Source organism: Hylobates moloch, unplaced genomic scaffold, assembly GCF_009828535.3.
Source record: "Hylobates moloch isolate HMO894 unplaced genomic scaffold, HMol_V3 SCAFFOLD_4, whole genome shotgun sequence".
Taxonomy (NCBI): Eukaryota; Metazoa; Chordata; class Mammalia; order Primates; family Hylobatidae; genus Hylobates; species Hylobates moloch.
Window position 1 is genome coordinate 161,072,350 of NW_026652279.1, and position 12,900 is coordinate 161,085,249.

The window sequence follows — 12,900 nt, forward strand, 5'->3', positions numbered from 1 at the left end:
CTGTGTTGGATGTGTTAGGTGAGGGTTAATGATCAGTGAAATTACTTAGATTCAAGGGAAGTTTTTGTCTTTTCATCTTCTTGAAGGTAGAAGTGGCATTGGTTAATATTTAGCAATAACTAATCCTTAAATGGATAAACTCTTACCCCTTACTGTTTAGGAAGGCGTTTTCTTTCTTTTGCTTTTTGGAGTTTTTTTCTCCAGTAGTTTGTTCATTGAAATTAAAGTTTTAATTTATGTAACAAGATACAATTGTAAAGATAAAATATGTACCTGAAAAAAAAGACGAAAGAAACAATAGAAAAGAAAAGGTAATGCAGATTACCAAGGGGATTTTTTGGAACAATTCGTAATTCCTGTAGGTACTGGGAAATTAACTTTTATATTTCTGGAAAATCGATCAACTACTCCCAAACAATAGAGAATCAACTCCCCCTGCTGACAGAATCTAGGAAAACATGACACATAATATTGGACAGAAACAAGCTGGCTGCGGACAAGCTTTAATGACCTGATTTATGATTCAGTATTGATTGTAAACATCTAAATTCTGCCATTAAATTCCGGCAACTGCACCAAATCATTGGCAATTCTGGTAGTGCTTCCTGCCAGCTCATTTCAACTGCTTTGAGTTTCTTAATATAATAATGATGAGGTAGAATTTACATTCCACTTATGGCATTAATTTTACATTTCTCTGAATGAAAAGGGTTAGAAGGTAGTAAAACTGAACATTAAATGAATCGGAGGAGACAGTAGTGCAATATATGACTGCCCTAAAGACATTGTGCAATGCCTCATGGGATTAATGTTGAGTCTCATTTCCTGCTTTTACAGGATGCAGAAGAAGCTGTCAGAATTGCAAGGGAAATTGGTAAGTCCTTAAATTAACTTTGGTAGGATTTCTGTGTCTTTCAGCAGATACGGTTGAGTCAACAGGTAATAAGTAATTCCCATCAGCAAGTAATACTTTAATAGTTTTAGATTTTGATTACTTGTTGCTCTGGAAGAATGTATCAGATGAATTACCAAATTCTATTATTAAAGGAGACTTTAAAGAGTAATTTGACCTTAACTATATATAGCTCTTTTGTAAGATGAGATCACAGGCTAATTCAAAGAAGGAATTGTCTTAAGAATTCTGAAGATTGGATATAAGTTTAATGTCAGTTTATATGTACATAGTTGAATGTGGTTTGTTAAAATTAAGAACATTTGGATTAAAATGAAGATATCATATGTGACATAGTTCTTTAAGTTTTTGCCTTTTTCTAAGATGTTAGGTATCAGTGTTGTTAGATGGGGAAGATAAAATAGATGTGGGAAATTAGAACTGAATGATCTAAATTGGAATAAAAGGTAGACTGGAGGAGTTTTTAATGGCTGTTTTACATGTACTTGTATTTGGGCAGTGTTTCCCAACTTTTTAATTTCTTTTCTTTTTCAAGATGGAGTTTCGCTCTCATTGCCCAGGCTGGAGTGCAATGGCACGATCTCGGCTCACTGCAACCTCTGCCTCCTGGGTTCAAGCGATTCTCCTGCCTCAACCTCCCTAGTAGCTGGGATTACAGGTGCCCGCCATCACGCCCAGCTAATTTTTTGTATTTTTAGTAGAGATGGAGTTTCACTATGTTGGCCAGGCTGGTCTTGAACTCCTGACCTCAGGTGATCCACCCGCCTCAGCCTCCACAAGTGCTGGGATTACAGGCGTGAGCCACCGCACCCGGCTCGCAACTTTTTAATTTTAAAAATATTCTTGGCGGTCATGAGAACTACTTTTGGTATCTGCTAATTGAGAAAATGTGTAAGGGCATGCTATTATCATGGATTAACCATATTGTTAAATAACTTTGCAGGTTTAATAATCAAATCAGTAATTGTATACATTTGACAGAAATTTGTACAGGGATGAGAGAAATTAGGCAATGCTTGTAGTCAGATCCTAGCATCTTCTCAGCATTCCTGCACGCCTCAGTCCAAGCAGCTCATCGTGCCACACGAACATTTCTATAGGCCTGTTTTCTCATTAAGATTATTTAGATCTATTTTCTGCCTCTAGAGAGCATTTGATTTGGCAAAGTTCATATAGTTGTGATATGTAGAAATATCTTATTGGTCTGGAAGTGATCACTTGTACTAGTAAGCGTGTTCTTTGCAAATGGGACAGTCTAACTTAGCAGGTCTTTAGTGACCTGAAAAGCAGTTTGGCTTGTTGCATCCTTGTTTGTAGTGGGTTCTGTCTAAATTATTTGGGCTTTGCTCATCATTAAGTGTGCTTTGTTGTTTGCTTTGCAAAAATCTGTCTTATTGATATAGGTCCCAGACCATAGAAAATCTTATTTTATCTGACTACCTCATCTCTTCATTATTTTTTTCAGAATCATTAACATTTCAAAAAGCATTTCAGTACTTCATAGGAACATTTGCTCGACTGCTAAATAAATTGGACTATATAGAACTGATTCTGTGGTTTCTTTATGGAGAGAAATCAAAAGTTTCTGTCCATGGTTTGAAATCACTGGTGTTCCTCATTGCCTAAGAGGCATGTAATATACCTACTGGCTTTTGAGGATAGTTTTCTAAAATAGTTTAATTCCATCCTGTCAGACATCTTTACATTTAAAAAGCTCTTTTTCTAGTTCTAGGTTAGATATTATTATCAACCTCATTGGATATAATAATACTATTATTATTATTATAGTATCTACATAAAAAAGGACAATATTTAGAGAAATTTAGGGAAATAAAAGGATTAGAAGAAAATTTACAGTTACACTGCTGTGCCACATTTTGAATGGTGAGTTTTGGACTTGCGAGCATTCCCTTTGTGTAAATGGCAGGCCGTGGATTGCTTTGCTTGCTTTCATGCCTTTTCTTCCACTTTCTTTCTTTTTTTTTTTTTTTTTTTGAGACCGAGTTTTCACTCTTGTTGCCCAGGTTGGAGTGCAGTGGCGCGATCTCTGCTCACTGCAACTTCTGTCTCCTGGGTTCAAGTGATTCTCCTGCCTCCACCTTCTGAGTAGCTGGGATTGCAGGCACACGCCACAATGCCAGCTAATTTTTTTGTATTTTTAGTACAGACGGGGTTTCACCATACTGGCCAGGCTGGTCTCGAACTCCTGACCTTAGGTGATCTGCCCACCTCAGCCTCCCAAAGTGCCGGAATTACAGGCATAAGCCAATGCACCTGGCCATTTTCCACTTTTGTTATAGCCTGTCACCTTTAAGATAACCAGTTCATCATGAGGGGCCTCTGTCTAACTAGTTCTCATCACTTTGCTTTCCTCCCTCAATATTTTAATGCTGTGCTTTACCTCCTTTTCATTTTTTATGTTTTCCTACTGAGGTTACCTAATCTAATCTAAGTCTTTTTTCTTTGTACTTGGGCACATCCTTTATGACTCCTTTCTCTTTCCTGTCTTTCTTCTAATTCTTCCCCAGTTACTCTCTCTTGGTTGTGAAATAAATGATAGCAATCATGGCTATTAAGTATAAGAGTACTGGTGTTTTGCTTATACTGAAAGAAAGGGAAACCATAAAATTTGAGGTAAAATAAACCATAAAGAACTAGGGTCATCATCTCTTACAGAGCTTTTAGAATTTGTCTGAAAATCCCGTCTGAATCACCTCAGAAGCCTCGAATAAAATCTTTTCCTTGAAGTGCTACTTTCTAAAATAAATTAAATTATGTTTTATTAAAGTCTGTTGGCTTTCTGTGTTATTTGATATTTCGTAAGTTTTTTACTACTGATTTTATTGAGATATATCACATTTTAACTATGGTTATGATTCCATGTGAAAATGTGTTCCTAGTTCTAAACAACTGATTTATAATCAAACCTTTGAAGCTATCCATCTGTAAGTTGTTGATTGTCCATGTGTTATACCTATTCATAGAGTTCTCTCTTAATTCTTTCTGTGTTATGTGATGAAAATGAAATTTATCCTGTTTTATGTGATTTCCTCCTCTCTCATGTCTTTACTTTTCTGGAAACATTAATCTATGCTGCCACAGTAGGAAACTCACTGTATTGAGCACTGATGAATTAAGTGCCTTTTACATAATGGTAACTCCAGTTTATGGAGCATTTCTTCCTTAGGCCAGGCACTTTGGAAATATTGTTTCTAATGCTAATTCTTGGGTTTAATTATTTTTGTTTACATTTAAGGAAACTATAATGATTAGGAATGGTAAGTAATTTGCTCAAGGTCACAGAACTATTGAGTGGTGGACCCTGGTTTAAATTTAGGTTTATTTGGCTCCAAAGACCACAGACTTTTTATTATACTGTGTCTAAACTAATGGGATTAGAGGATGGCAGCTAAAATTTCAGCGACTACTTGGTGTAAAATACTGTAAGGTACTTAAGTGTGTTATACATGGAATTAAAGAAGCAGACAGTCTCCTATCCTTGATGAGGTGAGAGACAGTTAAGACTTAATATGTTACTTGTATGTATTTGTTTTTTGGACTACCTGGTTTCTTGCATTCTTGTTCCTGATTTTTTCCTTTGACCTGTCTAAGTTGAGAGATACAGAGCTATTGATCCTCAGTTTGTCTTTAACCTCAATGATAGACAACAGTAATCGGTGAGCTTGATTTCCAATGAAGTTTGATCTTTTTACTGGACCAAAGGTCCTTAATACAATCAAGTCAAAATTGATTCTTGAAAGGAAAATAAATTGTGAATCTAAAACCTGTCCTTTAACAACTTCCAGATTATTCAGATTCTTTTCCTTTGCTTGTCTTTCTCACAATCACAAATCATGCCCAATTTAAATAAAAACTTTTTTTTTTTTGATCCTCAGGTCTACCATACTATAAACCTACTTCTCCCAGAATTCCCAAATCTCAATAAATGTCACCCCTTTCAGTGAGGCCGAAACTGAGTCTCTCCTGGATGCCTCTTTTCCTCATCATCCTGTTGTAAATACATCAATATGTATTGTCAGTTCATCTTATATACACTATCTTCATTACTACCACTCTCCTTCAAACTACTTTTGTCTTTTGCAGGGACTATGGCAATAGTTTCTTTACTTCATTTCTTAAACATTTCACATAGCTGACAGTGAGATATTTGAAATCTTTAAAGAACAAGGACACATTTCATCTCATCCCAGCCCATTTCTGCTTTAAATTCTGTAATGACTCCATTGAACTCAGATAAAAATCACAATTCTTTACTCTGACTACTATCCCTATGTAATTTGACACCTGCTTTTCTCTCCAGTCTTATTGCATACTACGCCCTTCTTTGCCTACCATACTTCAGTCACATTAGCTTGCTTGAACACAGCAAATTTCAGGGCCTTAGGATAAGTTTTTTTTTTTAATCTTTTGCAGGGTGAAGGGGGATGGCAGGACCTAGCAGACTCTTGCTGATATCTTCACAAAAATAGCTCCTTGCAGTCTTTCATATCTTAGCCTAAGTATCATGTCTTCAAGAGAAGATACTCTAATACTGCCACCCAGTCATTCTCTGTCTTACAACTATTTTCTAAATTTCTGCATAGTATTCATGACTTGCAGATTTTTTTTTATTCATTAACTTTTCCCCAAACATTTTATTTTGAAAAATTTCAATCATACGGCATTTTGAAATAATTGTTACAGTTTATACTCGTATACCCAACACTAAGATCCCACTAATAACCTTTTTCTCGATTTGCTTTACCACTTATCTGTTCATATACTAATCCATTTTATTTTTGTTGCATTTCAGAGTAAATTGCACAACCAGTATATGTCCCATTAAATACTTCAACATATGTGTTATTAATTGAATTCAGTATTTGTATACAGTTTTGTTATTTTGATGCCAAATTTGCACACAATATAATGTGAACAAATCTTAAGTCTGTATTTGTTGATTTTGACATATGCATGTATATATAACTTAGAATCCCACCAAGGTACTGAACGTACTGTTTCCCTGGAGATTTCCCTCATGATCCTTACAAGTCAGTTCTCACCTACCCCCTGGCCCTGGAGGTAACTTGTTCAGATTTTTATACTAAAGATTAGATTTTTAAAAATTAAGATAAATTTTTAATACTATACAATTCAGCCTTTCGAAGTGCATAATTTGGTGATTTTTGATATATTTACAAGGTAGTGTAACGGTAATCACTATCTAATTTCAGAACATCTTCTTTACTCCCCAAAGAAACTCTGTACTCATTAGTATCTACTTCTTATTTTCTTTCCATCTAGGCCCTGACAACCATTAATTTACTTTGTGTCTCTGTGGATTTACTTATTCTGGGGATATTTCATATAAATAAATGGAATCACAACATATGAACTTTTGTGTCTGGTTTCTTTCACACAGAATAGTGTTTTTAAGGTTCATCCATGTTCTACCATTTATCCCTTTTCATGGTTGGATAATTTTCTATGGTATGTACATGCCACATTTTGTCTATTTTTTATTTTTTTGAGACAGGGTCGCGCTCTTTTACCCAGGATAGAGTGCAGTGGTGTGATCCCAGCTCACTGCAGCTTCAATCTCCTGGGCTGTACTAATCCTCCTACCTTACCCTCCTGAGTAGCTAGGACTACAGGTGTGTGCCACCATGCCTGACTAATTTTTGTATTCTTTTGTAATGGGTTTTCATCATGTTGCCTGGGTTGATCTTGAATTCCTGGGCTCAAGTCATCCACCTACATTGGCCTCCCAGAGTGCTGGGATTATAGGCATGAGCCACTGCACCTGGCCTTATCTATTTATTCATCTATCGATGGACATTTCGGTTGTTTTTACCTCTTGGCTATTGTAAATGGTACTGCTGTGAATATTTATGTCCGTGTATTTGTTTGTATACCTATTTTCAGTTATTTTGGGTATATTCTTAGAAGTGAAATTGCTGGGTTATTTGGTAATTCTATGTGTAACTTTTGGAGATACTAGCAAATTATTTTCCATGGTGGCTGTCCCATTTTACGTTTCTACCAAGAATGTATAAGGGTTTCAATCTCTTCATATCCTTGTCAACCTTGTTATTTTCTTTCTTTTATAAGGAAAACTATTGCCATCCTAGTGTGTGTGTAGAGTAATATCTTACTGTGGCAGAGGGAAGAAAAAAAAATGTGACCCAACTATATACTGTCTATAAGAAACTCACTTTAGATGCAGAGACACAAATAGGTTGAAAGTGAAAGGATGGAAAAAGATATCCCATGCAAACAGTAACCAAAAGAGAGCTGGGGTGCCATGCTAATGTCAGACAAGATAAACTTTAAGTCCAAAACTATTATAAGAGACAAAGAAGGACATTTTATATTGATTAACAATTATAAATATATATGCACCAGAAAACATGGCCCTAAAATACTTAAGATAAACATTGACAGAATTGAAGGGAAAAACAGACGAATTCTACAATAATAGTTGGAGACTACAGTAGCACACTGTAAGTAATGGATACAACATCTAGAGAGATCAGTAAGGGAGGGAATAGAGGACTTGAACAGCACTATATACTAATTAGACCTTATGGATATATAATGACCATTCTACCCAATAGCAATATAATGTACATTTTTCTCAAGTAACTATTAAAAGAGGAAAGGAGTGATGATTGAGTTAAAATAATTGTTAAAGAAAAAGAAAATATAATAACAAACAGGAGCAATATCTCATAAAGTGTTGCCCATGACTTGCAATGTTCCCAAGACTTAGTTTGATATAGAAATATTTTTCCCCAAATGTACTGATTTATATTGATGGATTGCTCTTTTCTTAACATAGTATAGGATTCTCTGCAATATATAAATTTTATTTTTCTTTGCAAATGATTGCTTTATATTAATTTGATTACTATTTTATAGTAAAATTGTTGTGGTTGTTTTCTGAGACAGAGTCTCATTTTGTTGCCCAGGCTGGAGGGCAGTGGCGCGATCTCAGCTCACTGCAACCTCTGCCTCCCGGGTTCAAGCGATTCATCTGCCTTAGCACCCAAATAGCTGGGACTACAGGCATGCACCACCACGCCTGGCTAATTTTTGTATTTTTAATAGATACGAGGTTTCACCATGTTGGTCAGACTAGTCTGAAACTCCTGACCTTAAGTGATCCCCCTGCCTTGGCCTCCCAAAGTGCTGGGATTACAGGTATGAGCCACCACATCTGGCTGGTTACTATTTTGTAGTAAAATTGACCATGAGTTAGTTTTCTTTGTATTTCTAATACTTAATGCTTGTTACAGAGTATATATTCAGCAAGTGGTTATTTGGTGAATGAATCAAAATGAAATATGTATATATATACGTATAGAAATGAATTAAGCAAGCACATATTTTAAAGTTCTTTTGTAATATTTATAGACCAGAATTTGACTATAATTTTCTCCCTTTTCCCCCTTAATCTTCAATTTTATAATAGACATACCTGGGGGAAAAAAGGAATATTAAGCAAAACATGATAAACATTCAGCAAATAGATAATTGAAACAAAATGATCTAGGATTATTCAAATAAATTCAGTATATACTTGTTAATGACTACTAGTCATCAATTCTTGTAGGCTGTCCTTGTGTTCATTAGGCTGGACTAATAGAAATTTATAGGAATCTAAGATTCAAATGTATGAAAGTCTTTTACTGAACCTTATTGCCTTTACACCAGCCTGTTCCCATGACATCTTATGTTCTTTGAAAGTCTGGCTCTCCCATTTGACTTATTTTACTATTAGTCTTCTGATGTAGTGTGTCTGCCCTGTCTCTGCGTAGTGTGTGGGGGCTATGGTAGTCCTTTCTTTTCTGCCCTGGCTGTTTGCCTTTGCCTATTCTTCTCATCTTCCTTTTGGCATAATACAACATTTTTTTTAAAAAGTTACTTTTGTTGCTTATATACAACCAATAGTTCATACTTAAGAGGGATAAAAATATGTGGCTAAGTCAGAAATCTTTTTATTTTGCCTATTTCATGCAGCTTAGAAAAATTTTCACATGTTATATATGACTCTGGGGTTAAGGTTATATGGAAGAAACCTTTGCAAAAACATTACAATTTATACCTTCTTCACAATCTTACATCTTGTTAATTTATTTGCCAATTTCATCTTCAGGAGAAGACATTTAATATTTAAGGAGATTGAGTAATGCCTAAGGAAAAGTTATGTTAAAGAAAATGGCATTAAAATAATCTATGTGAAATCCATTAAATAATGAGACATTTATTTTGCTGTTTTCCTATTATTGAAGTGATGTGGTCATTTGAGATTAGAATGATATTCCCTGGGAGACAGGAACGTGTGTTCTGTGGCTTTTTTTCTTCTTTCTTTTTCAGTAGGTGCTTATATTTTCTTTTATTATTCCAACATGCACATTTGGGTTTAAGCATAATTTCACAAGTTCTTTTTCTGTCTTTTACTGTTAAATTTACTGTTTCTGTCTCCTTTTATTTCTGTCAGTCCTTCATCTTCTTTCTCTTGTTTTATTGTTAGTCATTCGTGTATACCATTTTTTCCTTTTTCTATTACCCTGTTGGAAAAGGCTGTGCATAACATTCAGGCAGGAATGTGGAAACACATTGTAATGTGAAAAAAACATTGCTTTTTTTGTTTGGAAACTTCCTGTGTGTGAAGCGTTTTGCTCTAATCTGTGCACTGAAATGCACTGATTTCCGATCCCTGGAGCAGAGTTAGGGATCTAGTATTTTTATTTGCCTAAGTAGAGAGAAACAATAGGCAGGCAAAATCAGTTTTGCCTTTCTCTGCCAAAGAAATAGTGTCATAAAATAGTGTCATGTATTGGTTTGTTTAGTGTATAATACATCTTGATTATATTTTTATAGATACTGAATATTGATTCAGTCTTGTTTAAATATGTTTATATAGTTATTTGTATATATGTGTATGACAAACTGAGGAAAGGCTGTGTGTGTGTGTGTGTGTGTGTGTGCAGTAGTAGTAGAGATGTGGATAAATCATAGACTCCAACATATATATGTTTACTAGTTACTGGATAATTACAGACCCCAAATAGTATTGATGCAAATGTGCATCACCTCAGTCTGAGGTCTGCCAACTCGAATGATACTCCAAAACTAAATTGATAATGATGAAACTAAATATAACTATTTTGTGATTTAAAGAGAGCAATAAAATCAGTGGAAAATTATGATCAAATAAAAAATGAGTAATGCATTGATAGTAGAGTGTATTTCCCCAATTTGCTTGAATTTAAACTGTTTCCTTGTTTGTATCTACAGCAAGAATTTTTCAGTGTAGTCACATGGTGCATGGTAGCCAAATTTCCCAGTAGATTCTGAACTAGATTCCTTGGAAAACTCTAGTAATATGCTAAATTTAATTAGAGTTTGTGGAGTTGTCATTAGTTCACCAGACCCCGACTATACCACATTTTTACTGCCCCTCTCTTGTGACTTTAAACACCACAGATTTAGTTTTTCTTCATTCTGTATGTTCAATTCTCATCTGTCAGGTTGTAGGGTGAGAAGGAGGCGTTTTGTTCTATGCTATCCTTATTCAGTGGCTAAGGCTGATGGAGTTTCCACCATCTGCAATGTCATAGATTACAGAGGCAGGACATAGAAAAGCCTCAATTTTGATAATCATCAATAAGACATTCTTCATGACGAGGTGTTTACTATTATATCTCATTGTATGATTTTGAAATTTGCAGATTATCACCACCATCTCCTAAATATTTCTTGAATTTATCTACTTCTCTGCATTTCTGGTGCTATTCTCTTTGTTTAAGGTAGTATCATCCCTTGCCTACATCACTGTAATAGCTTTCCAAATGTACTCCTCTTATCATAGCTTGTAATCCCTTGGAGGTAGACTCTGGAAGCTTATTGGGGGAAATACTTTTGAGACCAATACCTGAGGGGGAATGAAGGAAACTGAGCCAAGGGAAAAGTTGAATTGATTCTCTCTCAACAAAGGCATCAGCTAATAATTTAGAGAGCTGTGAATATTTGTTGGTCTTTTTTAATTGTTCCAAGTTCGGGCAAGAGGATTCAGCCTTTATACACCTGTATCAACTATCTAGTGGGTGTGGGCTGCCCCTAGGAAGGGGCATGACCTTAGGCAGAAAGCTGAGGACAGGTCAGCTTTTGGTTGACAATACTTACAACAGTTGGGGCAATGTCCTGAACTAGGGATCTGGGCAGAAAACTGTACTTAATAACTCTGAGATATATTTTTCATGATTGTTCATTTCTAAGTATTTTAAGATTTCTGCTATGATTTTGACTCATATGTTATTTGGTGATGTATTTTAATTCTTTAATTTTTTGAGATAGAGTCTTGCTCTGTCATTGAGGCTGGAGTGCAGTGGTGTGATCACGGCTCACTGTAGCCTCGACCTCCGAGGCTCAAGCGATCCTCCCACCTCAGCCACTGGAGTAGCTGGGATTACAGGCCCATGGCACCACTTATGGCTGATTTTTGTTGTTGTTGTTGTTGTTGTTTTTGTATTTTTTGTAGAGACAGGGTTTTGCCATGTTGCCCAGGCTGTTCTCAAATTCCTGGGCTCTACTGATCTTCCTGCTTTGGCCTCCCAAAGTGCTAGAATTACAAGTGTGAGCCACCATGCCAAGCCTAGTGATATATTTCTAAATAACTGAAAAAAAATAGTTTTTAAAATTATTATTGATTTCTAACTTAGTTGCTTTGTGGTCAGAGCGTATCATCTTTTTCATTTAAAAATCTTTCAGATTTGATGAAAATTTCTTTATGGCTAAGGAATAAGTCACTCTGATATATATTCTGTATGCTCCTGAAAAGAATGTATATTCTCAAATTATTATATGCAATGTCTTATAGATAACTCAAGAGGTCAAACCTACCTATTAGGATATTCAAAACTTCTAGTGAGTTTTTTTTTTTTTTTTTTTTTTTTAATTAAGACAATGGAGTCTCGCTCTGTCACCCAGGCTAGAGTGCAATGGTGCGATCTTGGCTCAATGCAACCTCTGCCTCCCGGGTTCAAGTGATTCTCCTGTCTCAGCCTCTCGAGTAGCTGGGATTACAGGCACCCACCACCATGCCTGGCCAATTTTTATAGTTTAGTAGAGATGGGGTTTCACCATGTTGGCCAGGCTAGTCTCGAACTCCTGACCTCGGGTGATGCGCCCACCTTGGCCTCCCAAAGTGCTGAGATTATAGGCATAAGCCACTGCGCCCGGCCTGTTTTTTTTTTTTTTTTTTTTTTGAGACAGAGTCTCGCTCTGTTGCCCAGACTGGAGTGCAGTGGCATGATCTCGGCTCACTGCAGCTCCCCTCCCAGGTTCACGCCATTCTCTTGCCTCAGCCTCCTGAGTAGTTGGGACTACAGGTGCCTGCCTCCATGCCCAGCTAATTTTTTGTATTTTCGGTAGAGACGAGGTTTCACCATGTTAGCCAGGATGGTCTTGATCTCCTGACCTCGTGATCTGCCCGCCTCTGCCTCCCAAAGTGCTGGGATTACAGGTGTGAGCCACCGCACCCGGCCTTTTTTTTTTTTGAGACAAAGTCTCGCTCTGTCACCTAGGCTGGAGTGCATTGGCACAATCTGGGCTCACTGCAACCTCTGCCTCCCAGGTTCAAGCAATTCTCCTGCCTCAGCCTCCCGAGTAGCTATGACTACAAGTGCCTGCCACCACACCTGGCTAATTTTTTTGTATTTTTAGTAGAGATGAGGTTTCACCATGTTGGCCAGGCTGGTCTCGAACTCCTAACCTTAAGTAATCCGCCCACCTCGGCCTCCCAAAGTGCTGGGATTATAGGCATGAGTTACCACATCCAGCCTTCTTGTGATGTTTTTGGATATTTGATGGACCTATATTTGAAAAAGTGATTTTCCAATTTTTCCTTGCTTGTTACGTTTTGTCCCTGTTTAGATAATAAGTATATTACAGTGTATGGTGTTTCCTTGGCTATCAAAATA

General features: G+C 36.4%; 1 protein-coding gene across 8 annotated transcripts in view; it reads left to right on the forward strand.

Annotated features, from left to right (window-relative positions):
- Window positions 1–12,900, forward strand: part of PCCA (propionyl-CoA carboxylase subunit alpha) — a 448,216-nt gene that overhangs the window by 144,046 nt on the left and 291,270 nt on the right. For all 8 annotated transcript variants that reach the window (XM_032151213.2, XM_032151217.2, XM_058438035.1 and 5 more), the window contains one exon: window positions 838–874. In XM_032151213.2, coding sequence (XP_032007104.1) covers window positions 838–874 — 37 coding nt within the window. The remainder of the gene's footprint in view (window positions 1–837; window positions 875–12,900) is intronic.